Raw genomic sequence first — 19,234 nt, forward strand, 5'->3', positions numbered from 1 at the left:
CCCCAAAAGCGAATGTCCCACAGTGCAACAAAAATAAAAAGTAAAAAAGGCTTTTTTTTTTAAATAAAATAAAAAAGTTTCAAGTAAAAAAAAAAAGACCTTTCTGCTCATCATGCAATATACAATAAAAAAAATAGACATATGGTATTAGGGGTTGCCGTGTCCGTAATGACCAGCTTTATGAAAATATCATACCCTACCCTGTCATATGGACGCCAAAAAAAATAAACGCACCACAATAGCCATTTTTTGGTCAATTTGCCTTACAAAAAGTGTAGTAGCAAGCGATCAAAAAGTACAATGTGCCTCATAATAGTATCCCTGAAAACTTGACCTCATCCTGCAAAAAATGAGCCCCTACACAAAATGATTGACACAAAAATAAAAATAAAATATGACTCTCAGAAAATGGCAACACAAAAACTGCATTTTTTTTTAAAATGCTTTTATTGTGTAAAGTTGCAAACAAAAATAAAAAAAATTGACATATTAGGTATCGATGCAGGCCATCATCGTCGGAAAAGAAGTCGCCCGTCTTTTAACCTTTTGTCCTGCTCCTAATAACAGGATTCATTTTAGTTTTGCCTAAAATGCTTTTCTTTTCTAAACACAGGCGAGCCCTGCTTTGGACTATCTATGTTGTGTCACTATCTCTATCTTTTTTAGAGACCGCTTGTCTAGATTGCTTGATGCTAATCACTAACAATTTGAAAGTTGTTATGATTAAGGTGTATCGACATACGTGTGGGGAACCCCTTTAACCAGACGAAAGCAGTTTCTCGAATTCTTCTTCTAACCGAATGTATAAATCTTTATTTTCAGGACGTATGTGTAAAAGCCTATTTGGCTCTGCGACATCATACAAACTTAATGATCATACTGTTCTCCATGATGCTCATGACAGGAATGCCACAGCTAACAAGTAAAGAGGACATTGATTATATTCGAGAGTCATTGACTGTTGGGAAAAATGAAGACAATGCTAAAAAACATTTTCTTGACCAAATTGAGGTTTGCAGAGATAAAGGCTGGACTGTGCAGTTCAACTGGTTCCTTCATCTTGTTCTAGGCATTAAGCAAGGCGTGGAGAAACATTCAGCTTAAATCTGCTGGGGACATGGTACAGTACACAGTATTCATGAATGTAAGGACCTCCCAATAATCACCGGGGTGTATTGATATAGTGATTTATTTTTCCTGAACTAAAATGGCGTTAACACACGATAATCATTATATGAATGACACTGATCTAGCTTTATATGTTAGCATATTTCTTGACAATTCAGAGTCTGAATTCTGACTTCTAACAAAAAGAAAACACTGAAATAAAACTATTTTAAGTTACTCATAAAACTAAGCATCTAGGCAAAAAATGGTATTGCCAAATTCACACCATGCGGTCTTTGATTTCATTTTACAACTCCAATTCCAAAAAAGTTCAGACACTGTACAGAATGCAATGATTTGCAAATTTCATAGACCCATATTTTGTTCACAATAGATCATAGAACACATATCAGATGTTGAAAGTGAGACATTTTACCATTTCACGAAAAAAAATAACTAATTTAGAATTTGATGGCAGGAACGCATCTCAAAAAAGTTGGGACAGAGCCATGTCTACCATTGTGTAGCATCCCCACTTCTTTTAACAACAGTGTGTAAATGTCTAGGAAGTGAGGAGATCAATTGCTGGAGTTTTAGAAGAGGCATGTTGTCCATTTTTGTCTGATGTAGGATTCTAGCTTCTCAACAGTCTGAGGTGTTACAGATCAGCGAATGTGGACCCACTGTGGTTTGGCTTTGGGCAAAACCTTGATGGTTTTATCCCTGTGCTCCCCTGGTATTCACCCTTTAATCCCAGTACAGGGATTTGGCCTTCTCTGCAGAGAAGCAAAGGACCACTACCTCCTGGGATAGTTCCAGTGTAGTTAGCAGCTGACCTACGAGGGTCAGGGACTCTGGTGCAAGCACGAGAAGCTCAGGACACCAAAGAGGCAGGAATAGTCTGAACAGCCAAATAACATGAATTTTCTGAGAATCAGACAGCACACTTGAAGCATAGTTGGTGAGAGACACAGGATAAACAGGCAGACAGAGTGATAATGAAGATACAAACAAGACAGGATGGCTGGATGCTTGGCAGGAAGACAGAAGAGGATTAACTAAAAGACAGAACTGGAAGACACTGGAAGCAGGGCAGGTACAAGCTGGAGAACAGACAGGAACAAACACAGGTAAATCGCTGTAGCAAAAGACTATCAATGCACATTTGCTGGTCACAAGTGAACCTAAAGCTCAGGTACCCACCAGCTGGACAGGGCACTTCAAATGCCCAGGGACACCCAGCCATTGGCTGGGGGAGAATTTGGAGACAGACACCCTCCAGCTCCTTATGCGCAAGGGTCAGTATTGATGATTGTGAACTATGGGCCCTCATGCAGCACTGCATAAAAATATTCACAGATTGGTGAACTTCTGCACATCTTTGCTTCTGAGAGACTCTTGGTTTGGTAAGTCTCTAAGGCTACTTTCGAATCTGTGTTTTATTCAGTGTTTTTAATTCAGGTTTTAAGATCTGGTAGAGGATCTCAAAACCTGAATTAAACTGATCTGGTGCATTTAATACATCTGGATGGCTCAGTTTCAGCTGGATCCATTTATATTAAATCAAAACACAGCAAACCGGATCCGGTGTGAAAATCATTGTAAGTCAATGGACACCGGATCCGCAACTGCATTCTGATCAGTTTTGTCCCCATTGACAATGAATAGGGACAAAACTGATCAGTTTAACTAGGGAGGTTTTGAGATCCACTGCTGGATCTCAAAACCTGAATTAAAAACGCAGATATGAAAGTAGCCTAACAGTCATGTGACTTAGGCTACTTTCACACTTGGGGTAGAGTGATCCGGCAAGCAGTTCCGTCGCCGGAACTGCCTGCTGGATCCGGCAAAACGTATGCCAACTGATGGCATTTGTAAGACTGATCAGGATCCTTGATCAGTCTTAAAAATGCCTGATCAGTCAGAAAAATGCATTAAAATGCCAGATCCGTCTTTCCGGTGTCATCCGGCAAAACGGATCCGGCATTTATTTTTTTCACCTTTTTTTCGGTCTGCGCATGCACAGACCGGAATGCCGGATCCGGCATTCCAGTATTTTGAATGCCGGATCCGGCACTAATACATTCCTATGGAAAAAAAATGCCTGCATTCAGGCAAGTCTTCAGTTTTTTTTGCCGGAGATAAAACCGTAGCATGCTGCAGTTTTATCTTTTGCCTGATCAGTCAAAATGACTGAACTGAAGACATCCTTATGCATCCTGAACGGATTAGGGTACTTTCACACTTGCGGCAGAGAGATCCGGCAAGCAGTTCTGTCGCCGGAACTGCCTGCCGGATCAGGCAAAATGTATGCCAACTGATGGCATTAGTAAGACTGATCAGGATCCTTATCAGTCTTAAAAATGCCTGATCAGTCGAAAAAATGCATTGAAATGCCGGATCCGTCTTTCCGGTGTCATCCGGCAAAACGGATCCGGCATTTATTTTTTTCACCTTTTTATCAGTCTGCGCATGCGCAGACCAGAAGGATGGACCCGGCATTCCGGTATTCTGAATGCCGGATCCGGCACTAATACATTCCTATGGGAAAAAATGCTGGATCCGGCATTCAGGCAAGTCTTCAGTTTTTTTCGCCGGAGATAAAACCGTAGCATGCTGCGGTTTTCTCTTTTGCCTGATCAGTCAAAACGACTGAACTGAAGACATCCTGATGCATACTGAACGGATTGCTCTCCATTCAGAATGCATGGGGATATGCCTGATCAGTTCTTTTCCGGTATAGAGCCCTTGTGACGGAACTCTATGCCGGAAAAGAAAAACGCTAGTGTGAAAGTACCCTTACTCTCCATTCAGAATGCATGGGGATATAACTGATCAGTTCTTTTCCGGTAAAGAGCCCCTGTGACGGAACTCTATGCCGGAAAAGAAAAACGCTAGTGTGAAAGTACCCTTACTCTCCATTCAGAATGCATGGGGATATAACTGATCAGTTCTTTTCCAGTATAGAGCCCCTGTGACGGAACTCTATGCCGGAAAAGAAAAACGCTAGTGTGAAAGTACCCTTACTCTCCATTCAGAATGCATGGGGATATGCCTGATCAGTTATTTTCCTGCATTGAGACGTTTTGACGTTTGCCGGAAAAGAAAAACGCTAGTGTGAAAGTACCCTTAGGCCCCTTTCACACGGGCGAGTTTTCCGCGCGGGTGCAATGCGGGAGGTGAGCGCATTGCAACCGCACTGAATCCGGACCCATTCATTTCTATGGGGCTGTTCACATGAGCGGTGATTTTCACGCATCACTTATGCGTTGTGTGAAAATCGCAGCATGTTCTATATTCTGCGTTTTTCACGCAACGCAGGCCCCATAGAAGTGAATGGGGCTGCGTGAAAATCGCAAGCATCCGGAAGCAAGTGCGGATGCGGTGCGATTTTCACGCACGGTTGCTAGGAGACGATCGGGATGGAGACCCGATCATTATTATTTTCCCTTATAACATGGTTATGAGGGAAAATAATAGCATTCTGAATACAGAATGCAAAGTAAAATAGCACTGGAGGGGTTAAAAAAAAATAAAAAATCATTTAACTCACCTTAATCCACTTGCTCGCGTAGCCCGGCATCTCCTTGTGTCTCCTTTGTTGAAGGACCTGTGATGACGTCACTCCGGTCATCACATGGTACGTCACATGATCTTTTACCATGGTGATTCACTATGGTAAAAGATCATGTGACGTACCATGTGATGACCGGAGTGACGTCATCACAGGTCCTTCAACAAAGGAGACACAAGGAGATGCCGGGCTACGCGAGCAAGTGGATTAAGGTGAGTTAAATGATTTTTTATTTTTTTTTAACCCCTCCAGTGCTATTTTACTTTGCATTCTGTATTCAGAATGCTATTATTTTCCCTTATAACCATGTTATAAGGGAAAATAATACAATCCACAGAACACCGATCCCAAGCCCGAACTTCTGTGAAGAAGTTCGGGTTTGGGTACCAAACACGCACGATTTTTCTCACGCGAGTGCAAAACGCATTAAAATGTTTTGCACTCGTACGGAAAAATCGCGTGTGTTCCCGCAACACACCCGCACATTTTTCCGCAACGCCCGTATGAAAGAGGCCTTAGTAGCATTTTCCTCCTCCAGCTGTTTTTTTATTAGTACCACTTACTTTTCCAGCCTTTTGTTGCACCTGTTCCAACTTTTTTGAGATGCGTTGCTGCCATCAAGTCCTAAATGAGTTTTTTTTTTTTTTTATGAAATCGTAAAATGTCTCACTTGCAACATCTTATATGTGTTCTGTGATTTAATGTGAATAGAATTTGGGTCTATGAGATTTCAGAAGTCAGTTAGTAGTCATCAATAGCTATTTTCTATTTGAAGTTTAAAAAGTTCATGATGATGACAGTGTGTCACCAAATGATGGAATCACAAGACAAGGAAGAATTTTTTTGTCTTTCCTTTTTTATTGTCAGATGAATCCTGTTTTCTGTTAATAGCAACATATTAGGAGATTACTATTTTTGTAGCTCCCTAATATATTTTAAAGTCATTTGGTAAGTCTTTAATTTTTTTAGCCTTGACTGGTAGCTAAAAGGAAAGGATATTTGTAATGCATTTTACAGTCACTGGTCAGGTTTCCTGATGCAGTTTTAGAAGCCAAAACCAGAAATAAATAAAAAAAGACGTGTCATTTCTGTCATTTCAATTAAATTCCCTTTTATGACCAACTCCTGAAACCACTTTCTTCCAAAACAGCATCAGGAACCCTGACTGTGTAGCTGTATCCTAATAATACAGACAGTGGGGTAGAACTGGCTTGCTTAGTTGCCCATAGCAACCAATCAGATTCAACCTTTCATTTTTCACAGCTCCTTTGGAAAATGAAAGGTGGAATCTGATTTGTTGTTATGGGCAACTTAGCCAGTTGCACTTTACACCAGTTTGCTAAATCTCCGCCAATGTTCATGACATGAAGATCTGTTATCAGCTACGCTCACAGGAACCTCACTGATGTACAAATAAAAAGTAATGCTGAACCCTACATTCTCTTTGTGAATTTGTTACACTAGAAATGTTACTACTCTGAGACTTTGTAATGTACAGTTAATCCCTCTGGTAGTAAATAAAAGTATAAATTAATTGGAATGTATAGTACATAGGGCCCTCCATTTCACCTGCTGAGCTGTGGCACCACCGATTCTCAGGCCTCTCTTCTGCCACTTAAGTTGGCCACACCATTTCTCTAACTACTCAATGCCCACTTGCAGCACGTTGACTTAGCGGAGGGGCAGCATGGTGGCTCTGTGGTGAGCACTGGTGCCTTGCAGCGCTGGGATCCTAAGTTTGAATCTGACCAAGGATATCATCTGCATGGAGTTTGTTCATTCTCCCTGTGTTCATCTGGATTTTCTCTGGATATTCACAATTTAAATTTAGATTGTGAGCTGCAGGGGACAGTGGGTAATGACAATGTCTCTAAAGTGCTGCGAAGAAAGAGATGCAAATGAGCTTTTAACAAGCTCTGCCTCTAATGCCACCTGGCACATGTATGGCCTATCACGCAGATTAAGGCGCTCTCTCCCCAAGGAGAGATAGTACCCCCCAAAATCTAAAGTGCTGCAGAATATATCGGTATAATAAGTAATAAATAAATAAACTGTGCATCGTTGTCCAGGACACTTCCTTCTTCCTGTCCATAGCAGTGCTACCCAAGAGCAGCAGGAAGAGGTTCCAGAATCAGCAAATTCACAGCGCAAAAAAAGTTAATGGAAGGCATAATATAAGTGTACTCTTCATTCACCAGATAACATGACATTTTTATTTGAAACCAGAGGGTTTCCTTAATTATTCAAGGCTGTCATTCATACTGAGGACTAAATGCCACACTTGCTTATTTATACTTACAGACACTTTCCAAACACACAGTGATACTAGGTGTTCCTGCACAAGGTATAGTAACTAGTCTTTTGTCATAGATACTTAGTATAGTCAGTCCACCTGACAGCTTGTCTCCCTTGAAAACAAAGGATTGGGCGTGTTGAAATTCAACATGGCCATCCCTTTTTCTCTGGTCATATGCCAATCAAACAGTGACTGAGCATTTCCTACACATTAAATGACCCAGCCTATATCTACAGCTTCTATCTTTTATATTGAGAACAAGGTCACATTGCTAGCTGTCTCAGAACAGCAATGATTGCATCCTTCTTCACCTCTTTCTGCAGCATAGTACAGTACAATGTAAGTAAATGGGATTTTGCAACAAACCCCATGTACTCACAATATAAAACTCCACAGTGGATTCTAGATATGCAGCAGGCTTAAAAATCACTCTCCGTTGAAATGCTATTGCATACTATACCCCAAAATTGGCAACAAAATAATGTAAGGCTACTTACACACCTGCGTTAGGTGCAGATCAGTCTTGTATCTGCACAGACGGATCCGCACCGATAATGCAAACGCTTGTATCTGTTCAGAACGGAACCGTTTGCATTACCATGAACAAAAAAGAAAAAAAAAAAAATTTTTTTTTTGTTCATGATAATGCAAACGGATCCGTTTTGACTAGAGTTGAGCGAACACCTGGATGTTCGGGTTCGAGAAGTTCGGCCGAACTTCCCGGAAATGTTCAGGTTCGGGATCCGAACCCGACCTGAACTTCGTCCCGAACCCGAACCCCATTGAAGTCAAAATGTAAAAATGTAGTTAAATCCCCTGCAAACAAATGTGGATAGGGAAATGAATAAAAATAAAAATAAAATAAATAAAATAAAATAAATAAAAATTAACCAATATCAATTGGAGAGAGGTCCCATAGCAGAGAATCAGGCTTCATGTCAGCAGAGAATCAGTCTTCATGTCATAGCAGAGAATCAGGCTTCACGTCACCCAAAACTGGAACAGTCCATTGTCAGATATTTAGGCCCTGGCACCGAGGCAGAGGAGAGAGGTCCCATAACATAGAATCTGGCTTCATGTCAGCAGAGAATCTGGCTTCATGTCAGCAGAGAATCAGGCTTCATGTCATAGCAGAGAATCAGGCTTCACATCACCCACCACTGGAACAGTCCATTGTCAGATATTTAGACCCAGGCAGAGGAGAGAGGTCCCATAGCAGAGAATCTGGCTTCATGTCAGCAGAGAATCAGTCTGCATGTCATAGCAGAGAATCATGCTTCACATCACCCAACATTGGAACAGTCCATTGTCATATAATTTAGGCCCCGGCACCCAGGCAGAGGAGAGGTTCATTCAACTTTGGGTTGCCCCGCAATATAATGGTAAAATGAAAATAAAAATAGGATTGAATGAGGAAGTGCCCTGGAGTACAATAATATATGGTTAAGGGGAGGTAGTTAATGTATAATCTGCACAAGGGATGTACAGGTCCTGTGGGATCCATGCCTGGTTCATTTTTATGAACGTCAGCTTGTCCACATTGGCTGTAGACAGGCGGCTGCGTTTGTCTGTAATGACGCCCCCTGCCGTGCTGAATACACGTTCAGACAAAACGCTGGCCGCCGGGCAGGCCAGCACCTCCAAGGCATAAAAGGCTAGCTCTGGCCACATGGACAATTTGGAGACCCAGAAGTTGAATGGGGCCGAACCATCAGTCAGTACGTGGAGGGGTGTGCACACGTACTGTTCCACCATGTTAGTGAAATGTTGCCTCCTGCTAACACGTTCCGTATCAGGTGGTGGTGCAGTTAGCTGTGGCGTGGTGACAAAACGTTTCCACATCTCTGCCATGCTAACCCTGCCCTCAGAGGAGCCGGCCGTGACACAGCTGCGTTGGCGACCTCTTGCTCCTCCTCTGCCTTCGCCTTGGGCTTCCACTTGTTCCCCTGTGACATTTGGGAATGCTCTCAGTAGCGCGTCTACCAACGTGCGCTTGTACTCGCGCATCTTCCTATCACGCTCCAGTGCAGGAAGTAAGGTGGGCACATTGTCTTTGTACCGGGGATCCAGCAGGGTGGCAACCCAGTAGTCCGCACACGTTAAAATGTGGGCAACTCTGCTATCGTTGCGCAGGCACTGCAGCATGTAGTCGCTCATGTGTGCCAGGCTGCCCAGAGGTAAGGACAAGCTGTCCTCTGTGGGAGGCGTATCGTCATCGTCCTGCGTTTCCCCCCAGCCACGCACCAGTGATGGGCCCGAGCTGCGTTGGGTGCCACCCCGCTGTGAACATGCTTCATCCTCATCCTCCTCCTCGTCCTCCAGTAGTGGGCCCTGTCTGGCCACATTTGTACCTGGCCTCTGCTGTTGCAAAAAACCTCCCTCTGAGTCACTTCGAAGAGACTGGCCTGAAAGTGCTAAAAATTACCCCTCTTCCTCCTCCTCCTCCTCCTGGGCCACCTCCTCTTCCATCATCGCCCTAAGTGTTTTCTCAAGGAGACATAGAAGTGGTATTGTAACGCTGATAACGGCGTCATCGCCACTGGCCATGTTGGTGGAGTACTCGAAACAGCGCAACAGGGCACACAGGTCTCGCATGGAGGCCCAGTCATTGGTGGTGAAGTGGTGCTGTTCCGCAGTGCGACTGACCCGTGCGTGCTGCAGCTGAAACTCCACTATGGCCTGCTGCTGCTCGCACAGTCTGTCCAGCATGTGCAAGGTGGAGTTCCACCTGGTGGGCACGTCGCATATGAGGCGGTGAGCGGGAAGCCCGAAGTTACGCTGTAGCGCAGACAGGCGAGCAGCGGCAGGATGTGAACGCCGGAAGCGCGAACAGACGGCCCGCACTTTATGCAGCAGCTCTGACATGTCGGGGTAGTTGCGAATGAACTTCTGCACCACCAAATTCAGCACATGCGCCAGGCAAGGGATGTGCGTCAAACCGGCTAGTCCCAGAGCTGCAACGAGATTTCACCCATTATCGCACACCACCAGGCCGGGCTTGAGGCTCACCGGCAGCAACCACTCGTCGGTCTGTTGTTCTATACCCCGCCACAAATCCTGTGCGGTGTGGGGCCTGTCCCCCAAACATATGAGTTTCAGAATGGCCTGCTGACGTTTACCACGGGCTGTGCTGAAGTTGGTAGTGAAGGTGTGTGGCTGACTGGATGAGCAGGTGGAAGGAGAAGAGGAGGAGGAAGCTGAGTAGGAGGAGGAGGCAACAGGAGGCAAAGAATGTTGCCCAGCGATCCTTGGCGGCGGAAGCACGTGCGCCAAACAGCTCTCCGCCTGGGGCCCAGCCGCCACTACATTTACCCAGTGTGCAGTTAGGGAGATATAGCGTCCCTGGCCGTGCTTACTGGTCCACGTATCTGTGGTTAGGTGGACCTTGCCACAGATGGCGTTGCGCAGTGCACACTTGATTTTATTGGATACTTGGTTGTGCAGGGAAGGCACTGCTCTCTTGGAGAAGTAGTGGCGGCTGGGAACAACATACTGTGGGACAGCAAGCGACATGAGCTGTTTGAAGCTGTCTGTGTCCACGAGCCTGAATGACAGCATTTCATAGGCCAGTAGTTTAGAAATGCTGGCATTCAGGGCCAGGGATCGAGGGTGGCTAGGTGGGAATTTACGCTTTCTCTCAAATGTTTGTGAGATGGAGAGCTGAACGCTGCCGTGTGACATGGTTGAGATGCTTGGTGACACAGGTGGTGGTGTTGGTGGTACATCCCATGTTTGCTGGGCGGCAGGTGCCAACGTTCCTCCAGAGGCGGAGGAAGAGGCCGAGGCGGCAGCAGCAGAAGAGGCCGAGGCGGCAGCAGAAGAGGTAGCAGGGGGAGCCTGAGTGACTTCCTTGTTTTTAAGGTGTTTACTCCACTGCAGTTCATGCTTTGCATGCAGGTGCCTGGTCATGCAGGTTATGCTAAGGTTCAGAACGTTAATGCCTCGCTTCAGGCTCTGATGGCACAGCGTGCAAACCACTCGGGTCTTGTCGTCAGCACATTGTTTGAAGAAGTGCCATGCCAGGGAACTCCTTGAAGCTGCCTTTGGGGTGCTCGGTCCCAGATGGCGGCGGTCAGTAGCAGGTGGAGTCTCTTGGCGGCGGGTGTTCTGCTTTTGCCCACTGCTCCCTCTTTGTCTTTTGCTATGCTGTTGGCTCGGTCTCACCACTGCCTCTTCCTCCGAACTGTGAAAGTCAGTGGCACGACCTTCATTCCATGTGGGGTCTAGGACCTCATCGTCCCCTGCATCGTCTTCATCCCTGACCTCCTGTTCAGTCTGCACACTGCAGAAAGACGCAGCAGTTGGAACCTGTGTTTCGTCATCATCAGAGACATGCTGAGGTGGTATTCCCATGTCCTCATCATCAGGAAACATAAGTGGTTGTGTGTTAGTGCATTCTATGTCTTCCACCGCTGGGGAAGGGCTAGGTGGATGCCCTTGGGAAACCCTGCCAGCAGAGTCTTCAAACAGCATAAGAGACTGCTGCATAACTTGAGGCTCAGACAGTTTCCCTGATATGCATGGGGGTAATGTGACAGACTGATGGGCTTGGTTTTCATGCGCCATCTGTGCGCTTTCTGTAGAAGACTGGGTGGGAGATAATGTGAACGTGCTGGATCCACTGTCGGCCACCCAATTGACTAATGCCTGTACCTGCTCAGGCCTTACCATCCTTAGAACGGCATTGGGCCCCACCAAATATCCTTGTAAATTCTGGCGGCTACTGGGACCTGAGGTAGTTGGTACACTAGGACGTGTGGCAGAACGGCCACGTCCTCTCCCAGCACCAGAGGGTCCACTAACACCACCACGACCATGTCCGCGTCCCTTACTAGATGTTTTCCTCATTGTTACCGTTCACCACAATAAGAAAAATATTATTTGGCCCAATGTATTGAATTAAAATTCAGGGCTTTTTTTACAGACACCTAACACTATCTGGCTATCTATTTAGGTACCGTATTACACTAATACAGGCACAGCAGTAATGACAGATTTAGCTGAATATAAATTTGAGGCCTATTATTTAGGCGCTGGGTGACAGGTATACGTTTACGGACAGAATTAGACTTGGATATGCACAGTAGCGTGTGTGTGAAGTTATTGAGAATGACCTTATCAGCACCTTGAATCTAATATACCCTTTTAGGGATAGATTTAAAGTAGGCCTGATACAGCAGAAACCACTAATTTAGAAAATTGCTAGGTTGGGAATTGTATTTCAACCCAGAACAAAAACTGTGCTTTGACGGACACAAAATAACTTGAGCAGCTACAGCAATAGCCACAGATTTAGCTGAATATAAATTTGAGGCCTATTATTTAGGCGCTGGGTGACAGGTATACGTTTACGGACAGAATTAGACTTGGATATCAGCACCTTGAATCTAATATACCCTTTTAGGGATAGATTTAAATAACCACACTATTGATGGTTAAATGGACTTGGTGGCAGCTTGCCCCTGATGTAGGATATAGCCAAAAAATAACCACACTATTGATGGTTAAATGGACTTGGTGGCAGCTTGAGCTGGCGCACCACAAGCCACAAAATGGCCGCCGATCACCCCAGAAAAAAGTGAATGAAAAACGCTCTGGGCAGCCTAAAAACAGTGAGCAATTGAATAGCAGCAGTTCAATGATCCACAGCTGTAGATCGATCACTGTCTTAAGTGTTTTGGAGGAGTTAATCACTGCCTAATCTCGCCCTAACATCGCAGCTGCAACCTCTCCCTACACTTGTAACAGCAGAGTGACGTGCAGCGCTACGTGACCCAAGCTTATATAGAGGCTGGGTCACATGCTGCACTGGCCAATCACAGCCATGCCAATAGTAGGCATGGCTGTGATGGCCTCTTGGCGCAAGTAGTATGACGCTTGTTGATTGGCTGCTTTGCAGCCTTTCAAAAAGCGCCAAGAAAGCGCCAAACACTGGACCCGAACCCGGACTTTTACGAAAATGTACCCCAAAATTCGGTACGAACCCGAACTATACAGTTCGGGTTCGCTCATCCCTAGTTTTGACTTAGGCCTCATGCACACGACCGTTGTTGTGTTCCGTTCCGCAAAATGGGGTTCCGTTGTTCCGTGATCCGTTTCCGTTTTTGTTTCCGTGTGTCTTCCTTTATTTTTGGAGGATCACCAGACAGGAAGGAAAGTAAAAAAAAATCTAAGACAGGTTTGCCATGCAAATGATAGGAAAAAAACGGACGCGGATGACAATCTTGTGTGCCTCCGTGTTTTTTAGCGGTCCCATTGACTTCAATGGTTCCGCGAACCGTTTTCCGCAAAAAAAATAGGACAGGTTATATTTTTTTGACGGACTGGAACCACGGATCACGGACGCGGATGACAAACGACAAACGGTGCATTAGCCGAGTTTTCAACGGACCCATTGAAAGTCAATGGGTCCGCAGAAAATCACGAAAAATGGCACAACGGACACGGAATAAAACAACGGTCGTGTGCATGAGGCCTTACACTGAAAGTCAATGGGAGGCAGATCAGTTTTCAATTGCACCATATTGTGTGAGTGAAAACGGATCCGTCCCCATTGACTTACATTGTAAGTCAGGACGGATCCGTTTGGCTCAGTTTCGTCAGACGGACATTAAAATGCTGCAAGCGGAAAGGAGGCTGAACGGAGGCAAACTGATGCATTCTGAACGGATCCTTATCCATTCAGAATGCATTGGGGCTAAACTGATCTGTTTTGGGCCGCTTGTGAGAGCCCTGAAACGGATCTCACAAGCGGACCCAGAAACGCCAGTGTGAAAGTAGCCTTACTTGTATTTCATTGCAGAAATTAAGGTGTAGTATTTTCACTATCTCGGAAACTTATGATTCTAAGGCCCCTTTCACACGGGCGAGTATTCTGCGCGGATACAATGCGTGAGTTGAACGCATTGCACCCGCACTGAATCATGACCCATTCATTTCTATGGGGCTGTGCACACGAGCGGTGATTTTCACGCATCACTTGTGCGTTGCGTGAAAAACGCAGCATGCTCCTCTTTGTGCGTTTTTCACGTAACGCAGGCCCCATAGAAATGAATGGGGTTGCGTGAAAATCGCAAGCAAGTGTGGATGCGGTGCGATTTTCACACACGGTTGCTAGGAGACTATCGGGATGGAGACCCGATCATTATTATTTTCCCTTATAACATGGTTATAAGGGAAAATAATAGCATTCTGAATACAGAATGCATAGTAAAATAGCGCTGGAGGGGTTAAATTTTTTTTTAAAAAAATTCAACTCACCTTAGTCCACTTGATCGCGGAGCCGGCATCTCCTTCTGTCTTCATCTTAGCTGTGTGGAGCAACAGGACCTGTGGTGACGTCACTCCGGTCATCACATGGTCCATCACCATGGTAAAAGATCATGTGATGGATCATGTGATGACCGGAGTGACATCACCACAGGTCCTGTTCCTCCACACAGCTAAGATGAAGACAGAAGGAGATTCCGGCTCCGCGATCAAGTGGATTAAGGGGAGTTACATTTAAAAAAATATATATGTAACCCCTCCAGCGCCATTTTACTATGCATTCTGTATTCAGAATGCTATGATTTTCCCTTATAACCATGTTATAAGGGAAAATAATACAATCCACAGAACACCGATCCCAAGCCCGAACTTCTGTGAAGAAGTTCGGATTTGGGTACCAAACATGCGCGATTTTTCTCACCCGAGTGCAAAACGCATTACAATGTTTTGAACTCGCGCGGAAAAATCACACGTGTTCCCGCAACGCACCCGCACATTTTCCTGCAACGCCCGTGTGAAAGAGGCCTTACTGTTGTAACTTCTTCTCTATTCTCTTCCTCAATGCCGGATTCCATCCATATCTCTGTCTATTTCACAACTGAGGATGGTGATTTCATAACATATTTCATATGGTCTATTGACTGTTTCACTGCACACAAACAGGTCATGGTTTGCATAGACCAGATCATTGACAAGGATTTGTTTGGTCTGGTAACTACATTTAGGTAAGAGCCTTGCGTTATGCCGTTCTGTTTAGTATACTGTCCTTAGGGGCAGTTAGAACAGGAGATGATTAAAACTGCCTAGTTATATAATAACACTGCTATACACCGCTATAACCTGACAATTCATGTTCCCATTGTACCTTCTTGTATTTTCTATACTGATAAAAGTTTAATAAAGACAGATTATACATAAAAATATCTAATGGTCTACCCTTTCAGGTGAATGCTTTAAAAAAAAACTGTGTCACCTGGCCTTACAAAAAGCATAATAGCGAGCGTTGAAAAAGTACTATGTACCCCAAAATGGTACTAATGAAAACTTCAACTCATCCCACAAAAAATTAGCCCCCACATAAGATGATAGTAGAAAAATCAAAAACATATGGCTCTTAGAAAATGGTGATACAAAAACAGGATTTTCTTTTCAAAATTGCTTTGTGTAATAGTGGTAAAATGTAAAAAAAACTATATAAAATTGGTATCTCTTTAATCGTACTCACTAGCAGAATAAAGATAATATGTAATTTTTCCCGCATGGTGTTCACCGTAATAACAAAACCCAAAAAGCAATGCCAGCGTTGCCTCCTTCTCTTTATCCAGCTCTCCAAAAAGCTAAAAAGCAACCAAAAAGTCGTATGTAACCTGAAAAAGCTCAGGAGAGAGAAAACTAAAATGTATGGTTGTCAGAAAATAGCTGTACTGGTCTTCAGAGGCTGATCAATAGCAGCATGTCACCCGTAAACCATTCCACCAAAATCTGCCGTCCACAAACTATATGGTGTTCCATCATCTCTTCTGATCCCTAACGTGTGCACAAACAGCAATTTACGACTACATATGGGATGTTGCTGTGTTAAGGAGAAAATGCTTAACAAAATTTGTGGTGCTTTTTTCTCTTGTTACCCCTTGTGAAAATGAAAAATGGGCTTATGCAACATTTTATTGGACGAAATTAGAATTGTGTAAGTACCTTAGTGTGCCTTCAAATGTAACGGCGTCCAAAAATATTCCAGTAAAATCCGCCCTCCAAAAACCATATGACTCCTATCCTCCTGAGCCCTGCTGTGTGCCTATATAGCAGTTTACGACCACATGTGGGGTGTTTCTGTAAACTGCAGAATCAGGGTAATAAATATTCAGGTTTGTTTGGCTGTTAACGTTTACTTTTTACTTTTTCCACAAAACTATACATCAATCTACTCAGCTTCTCCTGCTCTATAGCATGCTGCCTGCAGATTGCACTGTATTGTGTGGTGACAGGTTCTCTTTAATGGCATTCCGGCATCTACAAAACAGTCCAGGTAAGTGCCACAAATACTGACTGGGTCACAGGTATGCCCAAAGACATTGTTTTTATCTCTGCCTTTGTCCATTTACTTTAGTAGACTTTCCAGGACCATATACTTTATATTTCATCCTGTTGTATTTAAGCCATTCTTTTTAGGTGATCTTTAGGACTATACAATATATTATCTGTAACTACCACTAATCCTGCAATTATTTTTATTTATCCTGTTTGTATATATATATATATATATATATATATATATATACCAGAAAAAAGAGAGCGGCACTCCAAAAAGTAAAAGCGGTGAACCCTTTATTCACACCAGTGGTGAAACGTTTCGGCTCTGGTCACGAGCCTTCCTCAAGCCTCAAGGCTTGAGGAAGGCTCGTGACCAGAGCCGAAACGTTGCACCACTGGTGTGAATAAAGGGTTCACCGCTTTTACTTTTTGGAGTGCCGCTCTCTTTTTTCTGGTATTATTCATCAGGGAAACCAGTCTTTTACCTTTTGGGACGTGCACCCGCAATCTCCTTTGGAGCCAGTGCCGCCATTTTTCTCTTTTTTTTTATATATATATATATATATATATATATATATATATATTAGGAAAAAATTGGACTGCACTCCAGACGGTTTCTTCATTAAAACAACAGGTAGTGTTTATTCACTCATGTGGTAGCAGCAAAAAAGCGACGTTTCGGCTCAACATGAGCCCTTTTCAAGCTAGAAAAAGGCTCATGTTGAGCCGAAACGTCGCTTTTTTTGCTGCTACCACATGAGTAAATAAACACTACCTGTTGTTTTACTGAAGAAACCGTCTGGAGTGCAGTCCAATTTTTTCCAAGTGGGTAAGATCCAGTTACCGTACTTGGACTTTACACCCGCCTTCAATTGCTTCCAAGGTGGTGCTGCCAGTAGTTTTTTGCATTATATATATATATATATATATATATATATATATATTGACCTTAGAATGTGCACTGTGTAGGGTTATATAGAATATTTATCCATTTGTTACAGTTAACCTCACTATAACTGTACTTAGTGTACCACTGGATACTGCAGGTCAGGACGATTAAGGCAATACCACATTTATGTAGTTTTATTTTTTAGAGGCTTTATTTATCATCATCCAAGAAAGAATAACACTACACAGTGTAAAAAACAAACAACACTCATTCACACACTCATGCATACTACATGTCTTCATTAACAGTTCACAGAGGCTCATGTACAATACATTTAGAGAGTAGTACTATTTAGTGCAATCCAGCGTGTCCATATTTTATCAAACTTCTGTTGGCATAGAGCAGGGATGGCCAACCTGAGGCTCTCCAACTGTTGCAAAACTACAACTCCCAGCATGCCCACACTGCCTACGGCTATTAGCCTACAGCATTGCATGGTGGGAGTTGTAGTTTTGCAACAGCTGGAGAGCCTCTGGTTGGCCATCCCTGGCATAGAGGATTTTGTATAGTTGGATATATTTATTAAAAAGGTCAATCCAGTGAGTCAGACTGGTCGAGACAGTGGATTTCCAAGATATAACAAGCATTTTTCTAACACAGGAAAGAATGAAAAAAAAAAAACAACTATCATATGCTTCTCCTATCATATTCTCCATAATGCCAAGGAGGCATACCTGGAGAGTAAGGATCCTAGGAAACTGGAAGTAAGTACTGAGAAAGAGGAGGACCTCCAACCAAAATTGATTAGCCATGGGACATGACCACACCAAATGTATGTACGTGCCCATATCCGCATGACAGCGAAAACATACATCAGATGAGGAAGCAGCTATTTTTTTTAAGTCTCTCAGGGGTATAGTATATCCTATTTAAGAATTTTACTTGAATAAGTAAATCTCGAGCACTAACCACAGAAGAGAAATAGGAGCTCTCTACCACCTTTGATTTGTCTCCGCTGTTAGTGTAGGAATGTCTCTCAGCTATTTAACATAAGCTGTCTCAAAAGGCTTGACCCACTAGACTGTAATAAGGTATATGCTCTAGTTAAGGGTTTGGAGCAATTCGGGGTGCCAATGAGATCCTTTAGCTTGAACGGGGTCAGTGTAACCACTAGTGACCCAAATTTTGCCTGCGTAGCATGCCTGAGCTGGAGGTAGTGAAAGAAGAATTGTTGTGGAATCCCATGTTTTTCCCTGAAAACATCAAAGGTGGGGAAGTTATCAGTCGGAAATAAATGAGCAAGATACTTAACTCCTGCTCTCGGCCACATCTCTGTGGAAGTGTGGGAAATGAGGGTTAAACCAGAGTGGAGCTCTAGGCGAATATACACTGCTCAAAAAAATAAAGGGAACATAGAAACATAGAATGTGTCGGCAGATAAGAACCATTTGTCCCATCTAGTCTGCCCAATATACTGAATACTATGGATAGCCCCCGGCCCTATCTTATATGAAGGATGGCCTTATGCCTATCCCATGCATGCTTAAACCCCTTCACTGTATTTGCAGCTACCACTTCTGCAGGAAGGCTATTCCATGCATCCACTACTCTCTCAGTAAAGTAATACTTCCTTATATTACTTTTAAACCTTTGCCCCTCTAATTTAAAACTGTGTCCTCTTGTGGTAGTTTTTCTTCTTTTAAATATGCTCTCTTCCTTTACCGAGTTGATTCCCTTTATGTATTTAAAAGTTTCTATCATATCCCCTCTGTCTCTTCTTTCTTCCAAGCTATACATATTAAGGTCCTTTAACCTTTCCTGGTAAGTTTTATCCTGCAATCCATGTACTAGTTTAGTAGCTCTTCTCTGAACTCTCTCTAGAGTATCTATATCCTTCTGGAGATATGGCCTCCAGTACTGCGCACAATACTCCAAGTGAGGTCTCACCAGTGTTCTGTACAGCGGCATAAGCACTTCACTCTTTCTACTGCTTATACCTCTCCCTATACATCCAAGCATTCTGCTGGCATTTCGTGCTGCTCTATTACATTGTCTTCCCACCTTTAAG

The 19,234-nt window shown here is 43.7% G+C and overlaps 1 protein-coding gene across 5 annotated transcripts in view; it reads left to right on the top strand.

The window, feature by feature from the left end:
- The window catches only part of PIK3CG (phosphatidylinositol-4,5-bisphosphate 3-kinase catalytic subunit gamma), a 113,518-nt gene extending 111,973 nt beyond the window's left edge, over positions 1-1,545 (top strand). For all 5 annotated transcript variants that reach the window (XM_040412764.1, XM_040412781.1, XM_040412774.1 and 2 more), the window contains one exon: positions 823-1,545. In XM_040412764.1, the coding sequence (XP_040268698.1) occupies positions 823-1,104 (282 nt within the window). In that variant the 3' untranslated portion in view covers positions 1,105-1,545. The remainder of the gene's footprint in view (positions 1-822) is intronic.
- Positions 1,546-19,234: the final 17,689 nt, after the last annotated feature.

This window comes from Bufo bufo, chromosome 1 (assembly GCF_905171765.1).
Source record: "Bufo bufo chromosome 1, aBufBuf1.1, whole genome shotgun sequence".
Classification (NCBI taxonomy): Eukaryota; Metazoa; Chordata; class Amphibia; order Anura; family Bufonidae; genus Bufo; species Bufo bufo.